The 21,469-nt window shown below is 40.8% G+C and overlaps 1 protein-coding gene across 2 annotated transcripts; it reads left to right on the top strand.

Annotated features, from left to right (window-relative positions):
- The first annotated feature begins 5,529 nt into the window (after positions 1-5,529).
- Positions 5,530-20,151, top strand: LSM6 (LSM6 homolog, U6 small nuclear RNA and mRNA degradation associated). 2 transcript variants are annotated; one of them, XM_043567952.1, is made up of 5 exons: positions 5,531-5,657; positions 7,295-7,384; positions 14,071-14,186; positions 17,793-17,906; positions 19,863-20,151. In XM_043567952.1, exons 3-5 carry the CDS (start codon positions 14,093-14,095, stop codon positions 19,895-19,897), a joined length of 243 nt encoding a protein of 80 aa, XP_043423887.1. In that variant the 5' UTR covers positions 5,531-5,657; positions 7,295-7,384; positions 14,071-14,092; the 3' UTR covers positions 19,898-20,151. The 2 variants fall into 2 exon arrangements, with proteins under 2 accessions (XP_043423895.1, XP_043423887.1); XM_043567960.1 differs by lacking the exon at positions 7,295-7,384 and having other exon boundaries at positions 5,530-5,657.
- The last annotated feature ends 1,318 nt before the right edge of the window (positions 20,152-21,469 follow it).

Here is a 21,469-nt window from a genome sequence, read left to right as displayed (position 1 = left end):
TTGAGGAACCTCCATACTGTTTTCCAGAGTGGCTGCAGCAGCTTGCATTCCCACCAGCAATGCAAAAGAGATCCTCTTTCTCTGCATCCTCGCCAACATCTGCTGTTGCCTGAGTTGTTAATGTTAGCCATTCTGACAGGTGTAAGGTGGTATCTCATCGTGGTTTTGATTTGTATTTCCCTGATGATGAGTGATGTTGGAGCATTTTTTCATGTGTCAGTTGGCCATCTGGATGTCTTCTTTGGAGAAGTCTCTATTCATGTCTTTTGCCCATTTCTTCACTGGATTATTTGTTTTTTGGGTGTTGAGTTTGATAAGTTTTTTGTAGATTTTGGATACTAACCCTTTATTTGATATGTCATTTGCAAATATCTTCTCCCATTCTGTCGGTTGCCTTTTAGTTTTTTTCGCTGTGCAGAAGCTTTTTATTTTGATGAGGTCCCAGTTGTTCATTTTTGCTTTTGTTTCCCTTGCCTCTGGAGACGTGTTGAGTAAGAAGTTGCTATGGGCAAGATCAAAGAGGTTTTTGCCTGCTTTCTCCTCGAGGATTTTGATGGCTTCTTGTCTTACATGGAGGTCTTTCATCCACTTTGAGTTTATTTTTGTGTATGGTGTAAGAAAGTGGTCCAGGCTCATTCTTCTGCATGTTGCTGTCCAGTTTTCCCAGCACCACTTGCTGAAGAGACTGCCTTTATTCCATTGGATATTCTTTCCTGCTTTGTCAAAGTTTAGTTGCCCCTTCTCAGAAGATTTTACAGTACAGTGCTGAATAACAGAGACATTGGCCCCCACCTTCATAGAACAGACAGTTTAGTGGGGGAGAAAACAAATAGAGACACACACATAGACACACAAAGTTATATAATTATAGCATTTACGAGTGGTACAAAGATGTGTAGTGTACTATGATCATGAACAAGAGGAGGAACCCAATCTAGTCTGAGGGATTACCAAGGCTTTCTTTAAAGAATTTATATATGGGCTAAGACCTAAGCATACTTACAAATTAGTCTGGTGAGGAGAAAGGGAACTGGGCTCCAAATGATGAGGCCGGGTTTAGGGCTGTCACAAAAACCCAGAAGATGATAAGATTTGAATTGTTTAAGGAGAAGGGAGAATGGAAGTGAGTGACAGTTTTAATGCCCATTACCATAAGAGACAAGACATTGGCTCCATTTGAGGTAGAGAGCTGGAATTGAGACTGCTGCATAAAAGTGAGATGTTTGAAAGGCTGCATTGGAGGAGGAGGAGGAGGAGGAGGAGGAGGAGGAGGAGGAGGAAGAGGAGGAGGAGGAAGAGGAGGAGGAGGAGGAGGAGGAGGAGGAAGAGGAGAAATTCAACAACTATAGAATACTTTTCTTCTCATCTTCTTTAATAAATAATTTTCACATCCCATGATAAAAGATAGATGATAGTGGTCCAAGCACCCAAAACTAGGATGTGAGAGGTTAGATGTTTTTATTGTCCAGTCTGAAGATCCAGGTTGGCTCCAAGTGCAAACCAGCACTTCATACCAGGTAATGCATTGCTGGAACAAGACTAGCCAGTGTTCTTGGAAGCCTAACACTGATTAGGTACTAAAGTCTGCTTTGGAGACTGTTGGCCAGTCCAATTCCATATATACATATATATATATATATATATATATGTGTGTGTGTGTGTGTGTGTGTGTGTACATATCATTAGCAGCATTAACATGATACGATCACCCATGTGTTCACAGTCTTGCTGGGTGTTTTATAAAGTAAGCTAGCCACAATACCTTCTCTTATGAACATGAAACACTGAAGAACATAGTTTTTTAAAAGCATAGAACTATAGACACTTGAGACAAATAATGAAATGGCAAAAGTTCACCTTAGTATTTCATACCAACATTTGCCTATTAAAAATTTTTTTTAATGTTTATTTTTGAGAGAGAGAGAGACAGAGAGACAGAGACAGAGACAGAGAGTGAGTGCAAATGGGCAAGGGGCAGAGAGAGAGGGAGACACAGAATTCAAAGCAGGCTCCAGGCTCTGAGCTGTCAGCACAGAGACTGACATGGGACTCAAACCCATGGACCGTGACCTGAGCGGAAGTCAGACCCTCTGCCAACTGAGCCACCCAGGCATTCCAACATTTTGCTTATTTTAAGAATAATAGCTTCAAGAGAATGAGAAGACAGGCCATAGATTGGGAGAAAATTTTTGCAAAGATGTATCTGATGAAGAACTTTCCCAAAATAGGTGAAGAACTCTTAACATTCAACAATAAAAAAAAAATCTTATTTAAAAATGGGCAAAAGATCAGAAAAGACATCTCAGCAAAGAAGATCTACAGATGGCAAGTATTAGCATACAAAATGATGCTGCACATCATATGTCAATAGGGAACTGCAAATTAAAACTGCAATGAGATCCACTATACACCTATTAAAATGGCCAAAATCCCAAACCCTGGAAACACCAAATGCTGGTGTGGATGTGGAGCAATAGGAACACTCAGACGTTGCTGGTAGGAATGCAAAATGGTATATTCACTTTGGAAGACAGTTTGGCAGTTTCTTACAAAACTAAACACACTCTCATCAAACAATTCAGCAAACGCGTTTCTTGGTATTTCCCAAAGTGAATTAAAAACTCATGTCCACACCAAAATCCATACACAGATGTTTATAGCAGCTTTATTCATAATTGCCAAAACTTGCAGGCAACCTATAGGTCCTTCAGTAAGAGAATGAACCATGGTACATCTAGAAAATGGAATATCATCCAACACTAAAAAATGAGTTATCAAACCATAAAAATACATGAAGAAAACTTAAAAGAACATTTCTAAATGAAAGAAAGCCAATCTGAAGAGGCCACATACTGTATGATTCTAACTTTTTCATATTCTGGAAAAGGTAAAACCATGGCAAAAGTAAAAAGACCAGGGGTTGCCAGGGGTCAATCGAGAGAGAGGGATGAATAGGCAGAGCACAGGAGATTTTTAAGGCAGTGAAAATACTCTGCATGATACTATGATGATGGATACCTGTCATTATATGTTTCTTAAAACCCATAGAACGCACAACACCAAAAGCGAACCCTAATACAAACTATGGACTGATATTTGGGTGGTAATGATGCATCAGTATAGGTTTATCAGTTGTAATACCTAAGCTAAACTAAACTGTGTAAGCTAAAGTAAATCATGTCAAACTGTATGTATGCCCTTAGGGCTCTTTAATAAATTAATGTTTGTGTTCAGGATTTTGAAGACTAGTTCTTGGTGGACTACCATTCAGAAAAAGTCTTGCAAGTGTTTTCTTTGTATAATAAAAGGTAAAGAAAACTTGTGAAATATGGAGAATTGCCTCGAGAATCAGTAAAAGCCAATTATAATTGCTAAGGGGATTCTGGGCACAGCTACATTTTGATAAGTTTGTTGGCTCATGAAGTAATTCACCATGCCCACCCCATTTGTCTAGTTGGGCCCTTATAGATATATGCCCCTTGAAAAAGTTTGCAACTACGTCTGCAGATGAACCATGACCTTAAAACTCCTCATTGTTCCAAGCCCACCACACCAGTCTTAATGACTCCATCAGGGTTCTGTGGTAATGGGGGAAAGGCTATGAACCAAACAATTCTTTTTTTTGAATAACTGAAACACCCAGTGAGTAATGTGATACAATTTGATGTCTTTTGTGAAGAAAGCTTTTGGGGACAGGGCCTTATATCCTATTATGTTTATTCTTTTCTAAATTTTTTTTTTAAAGTTTATTTATTTATTTTGAGAGAGACAGCATGAGTGGGGAGAGGCAGAGAAAGAGAGGGAGAGAGGGAGAGAGGGAGAGGGAGAGAGAGAGAGAGAGAGAGAGAGAGAGAGAGAGAGAGAATCCCAAGAAGGCTCTGCATTGGCCAGGGGCCTGAACTCATGAAACATGAGATCATGACCTGAGCTGAAACCAAGAGTTGGACATTTAACAGACTGAGCCAACTAGGTGTCCCTATTATGTTTGTTCTTTACAGCTAATTGTTTAAATGATACTTAACTTTTTCTAACATTATATTTTATACTGTAACAACTTCAAATACAGTCTTTTCAATGAATCTGTAATGCTTGGTTTTTACCCAAAGAGAGCTTTTAGAGAAGGATTATAAGGAAATCTCATTCTTTTTAAATGTTTATTTATTTTTGAGAGAGAGAAAGAGAGAGAGAGAGAACAAGCACAAGCTGGGGAGGGCCAGAAAGACAGGGAGACACAGAATCCGCAGCAGGCTCCAGGCTCCCAGTGCCGAGTGCCAAGCTTGGAGCTCTGAGCTGTCAGCACAGACAGAGCCTGAGGACAGGCTCAAACCCCCAGACTCCTCGATCATGACCTGAGTCCGAGTCTGATGTTTAACTGACTGAGCCACCCAAGCACCCCTAAGGAAATCTCTTTTTTCCATCAAATCACACCCAGTTGTTCTCTGTTGGCCATATCAAAGAACCTATCTCTTTAGGAGATACTTGCAAGAGGGGAAACTCATTTTTATCATAGGAAAAAATTCTGCATCTTAGATCCATAACACTTAACAGGGTTAATCAAGAATCTTTTTAAAGAGACAGGTTTTTTGTTGTTGTTGTTTATAGTGTTACGAATCATAAATAGAATTAAAGTATTAGTTTTCAGCTGATGAGGGCATGTGCGTAAGGAAAAAAGGAATCAAGTCTTGGTATAACAGTTTTCTTTTTCTTCACCCTTTCCATTAATAGCAAGAATATTGAGAATTCATGCAAAATTCCAAACCAAGTTCCCATAGTAGCACTTAAATAGTGTCTGCACACCATTTCCAATTAGAACTAGATTGTAATGTAACACAATTTATGCCATTATAATACGGAGTCACTTTAGTGATTTCGATTCTTTTTGTGGCAATTAACGTTGCCATGGAAACAATCTTTTGCTAATAATGACTTCATCTTCACACACTTAATCAAAACCCAAAAGTGGGGGAGCCTGGGTGGCTTAGTCCTTAAGCGGCCGACTTTGGCTCGGGTCATGATTTCGCGGTCCGTGAGTTCGAGCCCCGCCTCGGGCTCTGTGCCGACAGTGCAGAGCCTGGAGTCTGTTTCAGATTCTGTGTCTCCCTCTCTCTCTCTGACCCTTCCCCCATTCATGCTCAGTCTCTCTCTGTCTCAAAAATAAATAAATGTTAAAAAAAAAATTAAAAACCCAAAAGTGGATTTAAAGATTTGAGGCTGCCTGTTTTATTTATTCATTTGCATTAACTTAATTAAGGACCTTTCTGGGTACGCGTAGTCATTAAGCTAGCAGTAATACTCAGTTTAGTATGACTTCAAACTATTTCCTGCATTTCTGCTTAAAAGAAATCCTGGCTGAAAGATCACTTCCAGTTTTCCCTTTTTAAGGGTGTTTGCTTTCTGTTACAAGAGAGAGCACCAGCGCTTTCTAGTTTGACCTCCAAAGCACCAACCTCGCCTTTAGGCAAAAGATTCTTGGATTTGCGCGTTCCGGCGAAGTCCGGCCTTTTCGGTCCTCGCGGGCTGCCGTAGCCAAGAAAGGCAGCACTGTTTCCAGAAAAGTGCCACCTGCGGCCGCAGTTTCACTTTCGGTTTCACCCGGGTGGTCCGCGGAGGCAAGCTAGTGGCGCTGCTGGAGAGGAGGTTTGGATCCCGGCCACCAGGTGAGCCAGGAGGCTGTGCGGGCGGTTCGAGGCCCCAGTGTTCGTTCGCCCCGGGCGGGTTTGGAGAGTAGCAACCCGGATCTGGGCCAGGACGGAGCGTGGATTCCGGGGCCTGCGGATGGCGGGTGCCCGCACGATGCCGCGCTCACGGTCTCGTCCACTCCTGGAAAGGCCAGGAAGTCAGGAGATCTGTGGTCGCCGGCCCTGAGACCCTCGCCCCCCCGCCCCCCGCCCCCGGCACCCCTCCGGGGGGGCGTCTAGACCACGCGGGGATGAACGGTAGCTGCCTGACCCCACCGAGTTGGCTTCCGAGACCAATCCTGGTGTAGAAGTTCCCGAGGGAACCCCGACATTAGCCTGCGGATTGGGCGAGAAAGCGGGCCCGGAATACACTGGCAGGCTTCGCTCGGTTCCCAGGGCTACACCGACCACGTCGGGATGGTTCCGCTGACACCCAGGAATTGAGAGCTGGACCAGCCCACCTTACCCAGTCAGTCTTACCCAGTCCTCAGGTTTCGGATGTCCACAGTTGTATGGTGTTAAGTCCTATCACCAGGACTTTTGTGTATAGGTGTGCACGCGCTCGCTCATAGCAGGTATTTTTAGAGCGTCTAGAATTAGGCTAATGCAGATAAGGTTGGTAGTAGTGACTTAGTGTGCCACCCACGCCTTAGTAATACAGGATTATTGAAAACACATAAGAATATGGTAAAGGAAGTAAGATTCACTGAAACCTTTCCGCCTGCCATTTATTTGTGTATTTTACTCTTGTATGTACTACTTTCTATTCGAGCTTAGACTCCCTATTTTATCAGTTAACAGTATATACAGTCGTCCACTTTCATTTAAAAGTTCTTTCTAAAAACTTCTAATTTTCTATCTTTTGCTTGGCTGCCTATTCTGCCGTTGTGTAGGGCCCATAAATGCAGCCATTGCCTGACTGTGAGGCGTTTAGGGTGTTTGAGAAGTTTTGCTTCACTTAAAAAAATTTTAATGTTTATTTATTTTTGAGAGGAAGAGACAGAGTGTGAGCCGGGGAGGGGCAGAGAGAGAGGGAGACACAGAATCCGAAGCAGCCTCCAGGCTCTGAGCTGTCAGCACAGAGCCTGACGTGGGGCTCAAACCCGAGATCATGACCTGAGCCGAAGTTGAGCGCTTAACCGGCTGAACCACCCAGGTGCCCCTTTGCTTCACTTTAGCATCCCAGGTAATACTTTGTTAAACTTAAAAAAAACAAACTGTATTTCAGATTATTTGCTTGGACTAGATTCTGAGAAGTGAAATTATTGCAATGGAGGCTGTGTTCTACTAAGGTCTTTTAGATCTTCATACCCTTTGCCAAATTGTTTTTCAGAAAAGTTTTAGTAGTTTACATCATTCATGTATGATAATGCCTGTTTTCACCAAAAGAGCGATAGCTCATAATACAGTTCTAATACATCAGCCTCTCTCTCTGTCTCTTTTGTGGTGGTATCTCACAATTCCAATTGCTTGAATTTTGTGCAGGAGTCTAAGAGGGTTATTTGGTGTGTGTGTGTAAATGTATTATTGGAGCAGAAGTCAGCATAGGCTGGACTGAGTGTTAGAGCAAGATGATCTCTTAAGTGATCATCTAGCATAACTTCCTTATTTTGCAGATGAGGAGCCTGGGGCCTTGAGAGGTGAAATGAGGAATTATCCAAGGCATACAGCTAAATTAAGTAGCAGAGCTGGGATTAGTCTCCCAAGTGAGTACTCCTTATCCTGCATTGGGTGGTCTCTCACTAGACTGGCATATTTGGTATGAGAATTAAAAAAAAGGTTTACATCACTTGGATTATTCTATCCTTTGAGAATTGTGCCAAAGAACAAAGACTTAATCATCTGAGGGAACTGTAATACTGAAAAATGGGAAATTGACCATTTTCATGACCGGGATTAGAAATCCATTATTTATAATGGCAGCCCCTTCAAGATTTACTTTTTAATTTTTTTTTTTTAATGTTTATTCATCTTAGAGCAAGCGAGAGAGAGAGAGAGAGAGAGAGCACGCAAGTGGGGGGTGGGGGTGGGCAGAGAAGAGAGAGAGGGACAGAGGATCCGAAGCAGGCTCTGTGCTGACAGCAGCAAATCTGATGTGCGGCTCGAACTCACAGACTGTGGGATCATGACCTGAGCCACCCAGGTGCCCCCAAGACTTTTGACAGTTGTTTTCAGATTCTCTTTATGTCAGAATAAAGGATCTAATAAGTTGTATTTTGTACTCTATTATCTGGTTAGAATTGAGCTGTTCTCATTTATTATACCTTGAAGGTTTTTTAAAATTCTTTGTTGCTTTAAGACCAGTTGACATTTTGGGCCAAATAATCCTTTGTTGTGGAGGGCTATCTTATGGTTTGTAGAACGTGAAGCAACGCCCCTGGCCTCCATCTACTACATATCAATAGCACCACCCTTCTCCAGAATGTCTCCAGACATTTCCCAATGTCCCCACTTGCTTACAGGAATTACTTGGGGAACTTTATAAAAATGTGACAGTGCCCCTTGCTCAGGGAGTCTGATTAGCAGCAGGCTTCAGGAATCTGCATTTTAACAAGCATCTCTGTTGACTGCATGCAGTTGGTTCTTACGTAACACAGAAACATTTCAGTTTTCTTCATTCTTCTTTTATTTGATGGTCAGTAATAGAGTTATTACTGTGCTGTAGCTATTTAAGTGCACAGATGATACCATGCTAGTTACTATAACCGTAGTTTGTGGGTCAGGGAGAAAGAGACAGGGATTTTCCTTGGCACTGACATTAAATGCCCCCCACAGGCTTGGCTAGTGAGCTTACGAACCAGGGATACTATTTTCCCTGCCTCTGAGAAGCTTAGAACCTACCGTGGGAGACTGGTCAACAGGAAGACTACAGAACGGCCTGAGAAGTGGAAAGTGGTACCCTGAGGGCTGAGGTTCCTGGCTCACATGAGGGGGGTGGGGAAAGCAGCCCCCTACTGTGTGGGGAGGAGGGATTGGTGTGAAGCCTTCAGAAGGGGGCCAGGTATGCCCCTGTCTCAAAAGGGAGATGTTTAGAGAGCGGCTCTCCGTGTCTGATGCCCTCTCCGTCCAGGGCTGTGTGTTTACTTGGGTTGTCATGTTGTGTTTCATTGTGATTTTTTTTTTTTTTTTTTTTTTTTTTTTTACTTATCACGTTTTTTTCACCCGAAGCTGTCAGTGTGCTATGAGTAGGTGAAAGTTTACTAGTGAACATTGCCAAGAAACCAGGATTTGCATGGTTTGCAAATCTGCAAATCATCTGCTCAATAACGCAACTCTTGAAATCCCATCAGATCTCCTTCTAAACCTTTGACCATTGTATTTCTTCACAGGCTATTTGTCACTTGAGGCATTTTCCCTCCAGTGCTCCTCCTCTCCACCCAGGTCTCCACTTACATCTCCATGCATGTCTGTGGCCATGCTCCAGGCTTAGCAGGAGAATCTAGACATATTCGAAAGGGCAGCTTTGAAAGGGCTTATGCTTTGGGACCAAAAGCCTTACTTCTGCTTACCACCTTGCAGGGTTACTGTGTGAATTGCTTGTGAATCTAACATACATAGTTGGATGAATAAAATTTGTTTTTTTCCCCCCATTCTTTTACCAAAAAAAAAAAAAAATCTCTGCAGGGCAGTTTGCAGATGTTCTTATACTGGACCTCTCATCTCAGTAGCTTCTGGCAGAAAATATACAGCCTTTGACTTAATAGCCATTTCTGAAAATAGGTCATTTAAAACAAGCCTGAGTAGGAGGCAGGGGAGGGAGAGAGCCATAGAGGTGATTATGGCTTTAATTTTGAAGGGAGAAGTTTTATCAAGGTGACCCCTGCAGAAAGGAGGCCTTTTTCTTCTTATGTGTTTATGGTTCAAGAGGCTTTTCTCTCGCTTCAGAAATGGTCAGAACTGTTCCTTCTGCCGTAACCAATTTAAAAGATGAACACTTAAAATTACGTGAGCCAAGTGATGGGAAAAATTGTGATGTTGAGACCAATTTACTCACACAAAATGGATTTATGGGCCAGTCATTAAGTAACAGGGAGTACCCAGGAAGCCTAATGAAGATGAATGTAAAAGACGTGGCCTCCTAAAGTGATGGATAAAATGTGTTTGAAGCAACCACCCTCTTTTCAAATAACTTTTAAAATGTTGTGGGTTTTTTGGTTTTTTTTTTTTTTTTTCCCCAAGAGATTCTGCAGAACGAAGATGTCCTGGAGAATAAATGCAAAGCTTGGTATTAGTCTTTCCTTTCATGTGGCTCACAGTCTTTTGAGGGAGAAAGGACTTGTGTATAAAAAAGTAGAGAATATAAAAGATAGTAGTGACAGATGATATCAAATCCCAACCAAATGGGAAACGCATCCTGCCAGAACTAAGTGAGCTGGTCACCTCCACTCTGCTGTGGAAGGTAGCAGGTGGAGCTCATGTGAGTCTCTCCTTAGAACCCCCTCGTGTTCCCCTCCGCTGACACAGTATTCCCCATACTTGCCAGTTCAGAAGGGTCTGCTGGGCATGTGCAAACTGGTTCCAGGGTTCTTTCCCGCGCACCCGCCGCATCAGAATCCCGAAGTGAGCCAATTGATTGATGTTTAGGAAACTGACTTAGCGGCTGGAGCCCAAGCTCTTTTAGCCTGACTTGCCCTGCCTGCCAGAAATGTGGCCCTTTTCCCTTCTGCAGCTACATTTTGTCTTCCTTGCCTGTGTAGCATTTTCTCCTCAAACCCAAACACACAGTCTGCTGCCTTTGCCAAGATTTCTGTCCTTTCAGCCAGTGGACTCCTTTTCCTTCCCACTCAGTTCAGATGTCTCCCCCAGGAATCCTTTGACCCACCAAGCCTGCGCTAAGCGAGCTTCTCTGTGTGCTGCGCCCTGCACAATTCTGTCCAAGTGCATTACAACTTTTTTAAAAAGTTCTCCATTGGCCTGTCCTTTTGCCAGCTCTGGAGCACAAAGTCTGAGGGCCCAAGGCTATGTGTGTCTCATTAGTCTCACACCCCCAGCCTCTGCGCCTGACACTTGGGCGCTCACTTAGGCGCTGTACAAAAGTTAGAAGTGTTGAATGCCTTCAGGAAGAGATTGATGTTAATTGGAGTAAAAATGTGGCTTAATGGCAGAGGTGTGATCTTTGATGAGCTTAGAAGGATATTATCTATGCTCTTTAAAAAGGTGAAGAAAGAAGATGAGTAACATTTTAAAAATAATTAATACCAGCAGTTGTCGAGGTTTGTGGTCTTTTTTTTTTTCTGTCATTAACTTAACTTTGGACAAGGTAGTTAATAATATTCCTGTCAACTAGATTTTCACATGACAATGCATCGTAGTGTTTTTTTTTTTTTTAACACAAGATAAACAGCTAGTTTCATCTCAAGTCTTGTACCTAGAAAGTGCCATAATGGGATTTCCCATCTAATAGGAAATGAGCCTGACTCATGAGTTGAGTCTCTATCAGGCCTTTGGGGTTAATAGACTCTCTGGCCTGTTCAACCACAAAACAGCACGTGTTCAGGACATAAATGAGGCAGTTTATAGACGAATGGGAAGATTAGTTTGTTTTTACTAAACCCATCAAGAGTACTGAATCTGTTACAAGGTTTACTTTGTAATATTTTTCCTTGTGTTCAAAACAACATAAAATTGTTGTGTGGTCTGAGTCTTGAATGAATAGTGATTGTACTGAATAGCAGTTGTAATTCCACTTATCTATTGAGACTGTAGCTACAAAAATAAACTGGCAATCCAGTGGAAAAGTTAAATTAAAATTTCCTGAGTAAAATAATTAGCTGATCACATTTTTAAAGTCTTTCAAGTCTTGGGGAGATGGAGTAGGGAATGGTCCAAATAACAGCTCCAAATTCAAGAATACTTTGTGAGATTTGCATTTTCTTTTGTTTAACTTAGGATGTTGACTTTTCATGGTTACAGAAAATTATTTTACTGAAATTATACTCCCTTTGTTTACTCACACTCTTTGAACAAGAGTTTAAATTCTTCTAGATTCTAAGTTTTTTAAGGTCAGAACCTGTGTGAATGAGATGTTTGTGAATTTCGTTGAAAATATGTGCAGACAGACACGTGTTTGTTGAAGAAATGAAAAGCCGACAACCTAGCATTCTACCTTACCCAAACTGCTGAACCAGCACAGATTCACTTTGAGAAGATCTGCAAACAATGTTCCTAACCCTGAATTCAGGTCATTGAGTGAACAGAATTGGAGTGAAATAAGCTGGGCTGTTTCTGGAAGAATGTGTTATGAAAATGTTGATTGAAAACAATTTGAGTTTTTGAGCAGAATCCTTCAAATATTGTATCCATACTGATTTTTAAGTGTCAATACTATATGGCTACTAAAGAATAACTTCATTTGACTGAAACAGAAAAATTAATTTTCAAATTCCTTTTGCTATCAGTTTTTGCTTAAGTAACCACAGTTTTGTCACATTGGTTTACCAGAATATTTTGAGCCAGATAACTGTTATATAACAAGATGAGTTTTGAAAGGAGTCTTTGGCAACTATGTATGTTTGATCTGGGTATATAATACTCTGTATTTCAGAGTCCTATTCTTGAATAAGACTTTTTCTTACTAAAAGGCAACATATGGAATGGGAGAAGATCCTTGCAAGAGACATATCTGATAAAGGGTTTAGTATCCAAAATATACATAAAAAAACTTCTAAAACTCAACACCCAAAAAACAAGTAATCCAATTAAAAAATGGGCAGAAGACATGAACAGGCATTTCTCCCAAGAAGACATACAGCTGGCCAACAGACACATGAAAAGGTGCTCATCACTGATCATCAAGGAAATGCAAATCAAAACTACAATGAGATAATCATGTCACACCTATCAGAATGACTAAAATCCACAGTGCAAGAAACAACAGGTGTTGGCAAGGATGTGGAGAAAAAGGAACCCTGTTGCGCTTTTGATGGGAATGCAAACTGGTACAGCCACTCTGGAGAACAGTATGGAGGTTCCTCGAAAGTTAAAAATTGAACTACCCTATGAAAGTATTTACCAAAGAATATGAAAACATTAATTCAAAGGGATACATGCACCCCAGATTTTATTTATAGCAGCATTATTTACAATAGCCAAATTTGGAAGCAGCCCAAGTGTCCATCAGCTGATGAATGGATAAAGAAGAAGTGGTGTATATATACAGTGGAATATCATTCAGCTATAAAAAGAATGAAATCTTGCCATTTGTAATGACATGGATGGAGCTAGGGAGTATTAGTGATGCAAAAGTGAAATAAGTCAGTTGGAGAAAGACAAATACCATATGATTTCACTCATATGTAGAATTTAAGAAACAGAACAAACAAAGGGAAAAGAAGAGAGAGACAAACCAAGAAACAGACTCTTAACTGTAGAGAACGGATGGTTACCAGAGGGGAGGTGGGTGGGGGGATGGGTGAAATAAATGATGGGGATTAAGGAGTACTCTTGTGATGAGCACCAGGTGATTAAAATAAAAATTTAAAAAAAGATAATTACATAGAGTATATATCTTTATTATAATAGAGGAAATCAAAATCTCTGGCTGCATTAGCAACTTTCAGGAGGCTATATAAGGTTATGATTAAGAGCATGGGCTGGTCATCCACTTACTAGCCATGTGCCAGAGCAGGACCTCTGTGTCTTTTTCTTCATCTGTAAAATGAAGATTAAAAACAATACTTGCCCCATAAGATAGTGAGGTTTAAATGGATTAATACATAAAAGCGCTTAGGTAAGTGCTGACATACAGTACACTCAAATACTAGCTCTCAATTATGATTATAATTATTTTGAGAAACGCTGTTTTGGCATCAGTCATTTGTAAATATGTCTACATCATATAACATAGACTTTAAAATCTGACTGATTTGAGCTTGAATGTTGGTTTCATCACATTTGGGGGGCAAATTATTTCAACTTTTTGAGCTGTATTTTCATTAGCAAAATGAGGTATTAAGACATTCTTCCCAGGGTTCCTACAAAGATCAAATGCGATAGTGTTTATAAGGATCTTAGCAGAGTGCTCAGCATAGAGAAAGCATTCAGCAAATGATGGAGGTGGCCGTGGCTGTAATGCATATACTGACTGTGTGTGAGACAGTAGTGACAAGCGATTAAGAATAGGGGCTCTGTTCCCACAGGGGGCTGTGGTGAAGCTGTGTCATAGGGTCGCTGTGGGTTACCTGAGTCAGATAATGCATTCGTTTAGTATTTCGCTGTACGAACTGGAAACCTGTCAGCTGCCCCGTTGTGATAGCAGTAGTGAATGATGTTGAGTCTTCATCTGTGGTCCTTTGATACTTGACTTCCTACAGATACGTTAAAGGTTTCCAGGCTTTTTGTTGTTGTTGTTGAATAATTAACTTTTGCCTCCACTTTTATTACCCCCTTTCAGATTCTTGATCAGGATTGTTAAAATGAGTCTACGGAAACAAACCCCGAGTGACTTCTTAAAGCAAATCATTGGACGACCAGTTGTGGTAAAATTGAATTCTGGAGTGGATTATCGAGGTAATGTTTTCATGCTTCATCCTCACTGGTGCAACTAAATAAGTAAATATGACTTAACTGGTTTTTATTAATGTCTTAAACATATCCAGGAGACCAAAACAGTATGGGTTCTCCGTAGTTTTTATGCCTATTTCTTTTCTACCCCTGAGATAGTTCCTTTTGGAGACAGTGCAGGTAGCAGAGTGTGTGCTTCTGACTTCCGCTGTGATTTGTGTGACTGCTGTCTCCTGTCTGTGCTTTGAGACTGCGTGTGCCTAAGCTCCCTGGTAAGAGCCAGGGTTCTCAGTCACCTGGGGCATAAATAACCAGGTACAGAAGAACACCTTAGCCCAGCAGCATTCATTTTTGCCAAAGTATTCACGAATGACAAGCAGCTGTTTAGACAGTATCATTTTACAACATGAACTTCCCACTCTTACAATATGCGTGGACTCCAGATACACCTTTCTTTTCTTTTAGAGAATGCTCTTTTTAAGAGGCTGTGACACTACTGAAATGAACTTTGTGGGGGAAAAATGTTATCACACATGCCATTTTTTTTTTAATTTTTTTTTTTTTAATGTTTATTTATTTTTGAGACAGAGAGAGACAGAGCATGAACAGGGGAGGGTCAGAGAGAGGGACACACAGAATCTGAAACAGGCTCCAGGCTCTGAGCTGTCAGCACAGAGCCTGACGCGGGGCTCGAACTCACGGACCGTGAGATCATGACCTGAGCCAAAGTCGGCCGCCCAACCGACTGAGCCACCCAGGCGCCCCTCACGTGCTATTTTTAAAAGTTACTAAATTCCTAATCTTCCAAAATTTATGTTTAATTACCTGGAATATTTCACGGGTGCAGATAATTCATTAGCAGAGTAAAGCCTTTTGTCTCTTTTCTGAATGATGATAGTAATCTTGAATTTTTTCCTCTTTCCACACATGCAAATTTAATATTACTGAGAACTTACTGTGTGTCCATTGTGTGCTAATCATTTCAATTTCCAATTTATTTTCACGTAAGTCCTTTGAGATACCTGTTTATCCCCATCTAGTAAGGGAGGAGCTAGGACTCCCAACTCAAGCTTAACTTAAAAGCCTTGTTAAGAAATCACTCTACTGTTTTTGTACAGCTTTAGTTTCTTGATATCAGCAACATACCTCCAGTTTAGTTTGATTTTTGTAGTAGAACTAATGGATTTATACTGAATACTGAGATAGAAAGTCTCTATGTACCGCTTTACACCCATAAACTTTTGATGAGCCCAAAGGAGATACCAGACTTCTAGAGATTTGAACATATTCGCCAGTCGTTTAGGGTAGGGAAGTTATGTTCAATATCTTCTCAGAATCCACTTCATTGGGGAGATTAGCCAGCCTAGCCCGACTTTTTTTTCTCTCTCCTCATTAGGGAAATTTTTTGAATTTGTAAAGGTAATATATGTGTTTTTCCTTTTTTCTTTTTTCTTTTTTTTTTTTTTTTTTAAGCAAATTCAAAGCAAATAATGAAGAAAAGTATATAGAAGAAAGCAGTCGCTCCAAATTTTCCATTGAGATAATCAGGCTTACCAATTGGGACCTGTGTCCATATAAGCATAATTTTATATAAATGGAATCATCTGTACATACGCCCTTATTTTCTTTTTTTACATTTAAAAAATGCATTCAGTTCTCTGACACTACAGAATGTTTAATGCTGCATAGGAGTACCTTGTGTGGATGTACCACCACTTTGTTTTTGTTTTTAACTAGTTTCCTGTTAATGGACATGTAGGTATTTACCGAGTTTTTGCTATTTTAAGTAAACAACTCCGCTTCTTTGACATGTATTTTGAACACTTGTCCAAGTATTTCTTTAGAAGAAATCCTCTGGGCTAGGATTTCTGTGTTAATGAGCTTGCCAAGTGGCCCTCTAGTCGGGGCAGATGGGTTTATTCTTCTCTGTGTTCTCACCAACCCTTGTATTAGCCTTGTTTTCAACTTTTCCATTCTAATTGGCAACAAGTAATAGTTTCATTTTGTTTCTGTTTCTTTGTTTACTAGTGAAGCTGAACCGCCTTTCACATGGCTAGTAACCATAATGATTGAATTAAAAAACCCAGCTCTCTGTAACAATTTCTCTTGAAGTTTAAAGAAAACTGTTTCTTCTGTTATTCATAGTAGTTTATCCCGTAGAGAAGGGAGGGGGTTACAATTACAACCTCCTGGAATCTTTTTCGTAAAACAACCTTTGCCAGGAGAAGGGGTATTTTTATTAGTGAATATTTCATTTTGGAATGCCTTTAGTTAAGTTTAAAATAGATTTGCATATCATGTTTCAGAAGTTTCCTGCCCGTTTAGGATTATGGTTTTGATGTAGAATGATACAGCAGGAAATAAACTACAAAGTTACATCCTAAACTTTCTTTTGATAGGAAATAATTGTTAGTAATTGTCCATAATCTATTCTGGTTCTCTGAAAGTGTGCAGCTTCTAGCAGAATTCCGTTAGGTTAACGTCTTGTGTTCTCATGACACACACAATTGGGAAAAGAAACTTTGTTTAGAGGAAAATGGGGGCAGAGGCAGAGTGAGGAGCATATTAACGAAGTGGAGGCCAAATGAAGCCATCGACTTGACTAATTGAATCAAGTTTGTACTGTTTGTTTTCACTTAATTTTTTTTTCTAGAAAATACCACTTTAAGTTAGAGACCCGGACTTAGAGGCTTATATATTTTCACCTTTTGGAAAAAACAAAAAACAAAACAAACAAACAAAAAACTTGCCCTGATGTATGTATGTGTATATATATATATATATATATATATATATATATATATATATATACATACACATCAGGGCAAGTTTTGCACAATTTATGCCATTTTAACACAATTAAAAAGATTCACTCAAACAGTTTTTCCTTAAAAGCTCCTCAGAATGTCTTAGGCCACTTTTCTATATTAGTCTGGATTTGAAAATATTCTAACTGTGACAAAACAGAAAGGGATGTGTTATAATGCAATATGTTGCCCTCTCTTCTCAAGCTGCTCTTCACTGTGAGTCACAGCTTTAAGATGTGCCTTCAGGAGCACCTGCTGTCTCCTCTTCTATTATTTTAACAGATTGTGGAGACTTCCTCTTAACCCTGGAGTACATTCATCTGCTGCAGTAGATGTTGCGAAAGAATGCAATAAATCTGCCAGACCCATATTTCACTTAGTGGCTGAAGTAAGAAGTGCCACTGGAAGCGAGGAGTCTTGGCCAGTGGTCATTTGTTCCTGCATAATTGCCCACTCCTGATTTTAGCTTTCAAAGGATGGTGTCTTATTTGGAACATGCTTGTTCTGTTATTTTTGGGAAGGCTTTAGAACTTGCTGTTGTTATCACACATAACACAAAGCAAGTGATAGTTTGATGTTTTCCCTCTTAGCAGTGGGTATATGACTGCTTTCACACTGTATGCTTCTTAGCCTTCCTTCACAGTGGCACAGAATGAACCGATCTGAGTTTCATTTACAGTGTGAATTTTTATATTAAGCATGTAAGAGCTAACAAATAAAGAGATTGTCAGCTCTAAGGTATACCCTGTAATTTTCAACTCTGACTTGCTTTAAGTATCTTCTCTTTGACTAAATCTGCCTCCAGGGGTCCTGGCTTGCCTGGATGGCTACATGAATATAGCCTTGGAGCAGACGGAAGAATATGTAAATGGACAGCTGAAGAATAAGTACGGGGATGCATTTATCCGTGGAAACAATGGTAATATTCTCTCACTGTACAGTTGTGTAACATCCAAAATAAGCCTTTTTGTTTATAATCAGGATCCCCAGCAGATTTTCTACATAATTCAAAAGTTTAGTTTTAGTTTTGCCTTGTTAATTTTTAACTTCTTACATCTCGGATCTTCATTGTGACCATTTTTTTTAAGATGCCTCCTGGAGTTTTAGAATAGGCATTCTCACCTTCCCTCTCTTTACTAGTGAAGAACCGAGGGGCCTTAGTATACTGACCCAGAACCCAGTACTTTTGAATACAGTTGATTATATTCCCCCAACACTGCCTCTCACAGTGGCAGTTGGAGCCAAAACGATGGCCCCTGTTTCCCCTCAGTCTTTGGTTTGCATCATTTGGCAGTCAGCTTGTCCTGTGTGTCCTTTTCTGTCTTAAACATTCAAATGCCTGTTGTGGAGATTTGCATCCTTTAGTCTGGCAAAAAAAAAAAAAAAAAAAAAAAAAAAAGACAAAATAGGAAATAGGGTTCTAAAGTTACTCTGCTAGTATATTGCTATGATTATTACAGTCACTTTTAAGTACCTTGTTTTAAACAGTTATCATTAGAGTCGTATTTGAGTTTCTCAGGGGGAAGGGAGAGACATCAAAACTGTGGTAACTGCCCTTCGACCCATCCCCACTCTTTGGTCCCATCCCTCAAATGGAGTTCAGGTTTCTTATGGAGGTGCATTCTTTGGTTCTGGGTAATTTCTTCATCCGCCTTTCCAGCTGTATCTCTGCTCTGAACTAAGTATCCTGACTTATTGTAGGTGTTCTGTCTCCTGTTCTTACAGCACCACATTTTCTCACGTCCTCTCTTTTTTTTTACATCTTTTGCTGGCTTTTTAGTCTTCCCAACATGGAAAATTTCCTCTCTGTTTTTTTTATATTATTCTTATTTCACTCCCTCCATTTACTAGAAATGTTATGCTCTCTGCCCATCTCCAGACAGCTGATAGCAGTAGCCACCTGTGAGTGGTGACAGGCTAGATCCTGTCACATGCACACCACATCTAGCGCTTGTCCAGTTTCCCAGGCGTGTTTTTGCTGTCATTCTGATGATTCCCTTCATGTAACTTTTTCCACGATGTAATCAGCAGTAGTTCTCTTTAGCCCCCCCCAGATTTACATCTTTGTCTCTTAAAGAGGATCCCGACTTACTTGTTTAATATGTGCTACGTTCTTTGGTCAAAATGCCTTTTAATGTCACTTTGAAGAGCCGTGTCGGAGTTTCAGTAGGCAGGGGGGTAGGGGGTGGGAAGAACGCCTCTGGCGAAAGCCTGACCAGAGTCCCCTAGTTCTCACATTTCGTCTTGTTCTCATGGACCACCACATACCCTGAAGGGTCCAGTTTGGGTGTTCACAAGAGGACTAGGTGAGCAAAACTTTGGGTAACACCAAAGTTGATATTTTAAAAGAGAACTCAGAATAAAACTTTTAGTATTTAAAAAACAAGAACAGAAGCAAAACAAAACAAAAAAAACCCACAAAAACTCCTCAGCCCTTGTTTATTGCGTTGTAATTAAAGAATAGTAAACAGCAAGTTTAGAGTTTTTATTGGAGAGATGGATGGAAATGTTTTTTATTGTTAATCTGAAGTCTCCCCTGGTGGGTTTACTGATTTGCTTTCCTACAAGCATAATAAATCTGTAATTATAAAACATTCTTAGATTCCAGGGATTTTCACATCCCTTCTGTTTTGTCCTCCTGGTCTCAGTTTGCAGTCACATGTACAGCCAGCACTAGAACACAGGCCTGTAAGACATCAGACGCGCGTCTAGATTCATGAAATTAGTTTTTCAGTCGTCCTAGACTTTTTCGTGTCATATGAAAATTCCCTTTAAATTTGCAGAGATGTTAGGCCAACATCTATTTGCTTTTAGAACTTGCTGTTATGAGACTTAAGCACAGGTTTTTTTCAACATATTTATTTTTTCTTTTCAGTATTGTATATAAGTACACAGAAGAGAAGGATGTGAAGACGCCAGGAGTACAACACTTTTCATACTGGGGTATATTTTTTTATGAGATTTTTGGGGGGTTCCTTTGTGACTTCCACTTGTCCCATTTCATAATAGTTGGTGATTTTTCACTGACCTGCGAGGAAGAGAAATGTACAGAATTGTGATAATGTAATTGCGACGCGTTCCTTCCTATTTAAGTTTCAGTCGTCTCCTTTTACCTCTGTGTCAGTGTGCAGAAAGCAAAAGAATAAAAAAAGAAAGAAAAGCTATTTCTCTGTACATGATTTTTTTTTTTAAATTTTTTTTTCAACGTTTTTTATTTATTTTTGGGACAGAAAGAGACAGAGCATGAACGGGGGAGGGGCAGAGAGAGAGGGAGACACAGAATCGGAAACAGGCTCCAGGCTCTGAGCCATCAGCCCAGAGCCCGACACGGGGCTCGAACTCACGGACCGCGAGATCGTGACCTGGCTGAAGTCGGACGCTTAACCGACTGCGCCACCCAGGCGCCCCTCCCTGTACATGATTTTAACCCAAGGCTGCATCAGTGTCATATGCTCGGATTGCTTTACTTACTTGTCTGATGAAAGGATGCATGCGGTGGTAATTAAAACATTTTAGAGACGTCCTTCTTTAGCCTATCGCCTTCGATTTGCCACACAAAATGCGGAAATGTTCGACAGAGGCCTCCGGTTTCAGTCTGAGGCTGAGAAGGGTTTGTGAAGTCAGAAGTTCAGCCTCTGATCCTGTCACCTGGATAGAAAGTAGAGCTGGGGATCCGCAACAGCAGTGGGAATCTGAACGGAGTTGCGGGGGAGACCCAAACTCCACTTCGCAAAAAGCACCCCAGTTAAGCCAGGTCCGTCTGCAGTCACCTTGCACCTCCTGTGCAGTTAGACTTGTTAGGTTTTCTCGCCTTCTTTCAGGAGCATTGGCATCAGTGTCCTCCTCTAATTTTTATGAAACACAGCAGGGGAGGAGCCAGTCACGTACATATGTCTGTCTGGCAGTGGTTTCCATTAAAGCAAAGCCTGGAGTTTGTAAACTTACTCAGGTTCCAGTTGCTTCACCGTGATTGGGGGAGAATTTCTCCTCACCCCCGCTGGGGAGGGGCTCCTGGGAAGCCTTTCTCTCAGATCCAAGCTGTGTGGGAGTGTGATGTTGTCCAGGAGCAGAGCACCAAGCATTCACGTTGCTTGGCACAAGGCGGCCCCCTCTGCATTATGTGACTCCCGCTGAGAGGGTTTTCACAGTTTATTAATGAGATTTCCACAACCCCGCTTTATTCTCTGAGCAGTTTATGCGGTCTCTAGGAACAACACATGTATCTGGGCACTGAGGTTGAATGAATACCAGACAATTGTGTGGACGTTGTATTGGCCTTCCTCCTCTCTCCCTCCCCAAGCTGAACAGCATTCCTGTTCCAGGAGCCAGTCGTGTGATTTCAAACAATTGCCTGGTTGAAGGATGTTGTGGGGGGCAGGAGAGGGAAGGAGGGAGGAAAGGGGTGGTGCCAGTTCCGGGGAAGTATATGTGGCATTTTGTCTTGCTTTATTTTAAAGATCAGAGTAATTGGAAACAATTATT

The sequence above is a fragment of the Prionailurus bengalensis genome, chromosome B1 (genome assembly GCF_016509475.1).
Source record: "Prionailurus bengalensis isolate Pbe53 chromosome B1, Fcat_Pben_1.1_paternal_pri, whole genome shotgun sequence".
NCBI lineage: Eukaryota > Metazoa > Chordata > Mammalia > Carnivora > Felidae > Prionailurus > Prionailurus bengalensis.
The sequence above is the reverse complement of the archived record's forward strand: the minus strand, read 5'-3'. Positions and strand labels throughout refer to the sequence as shown.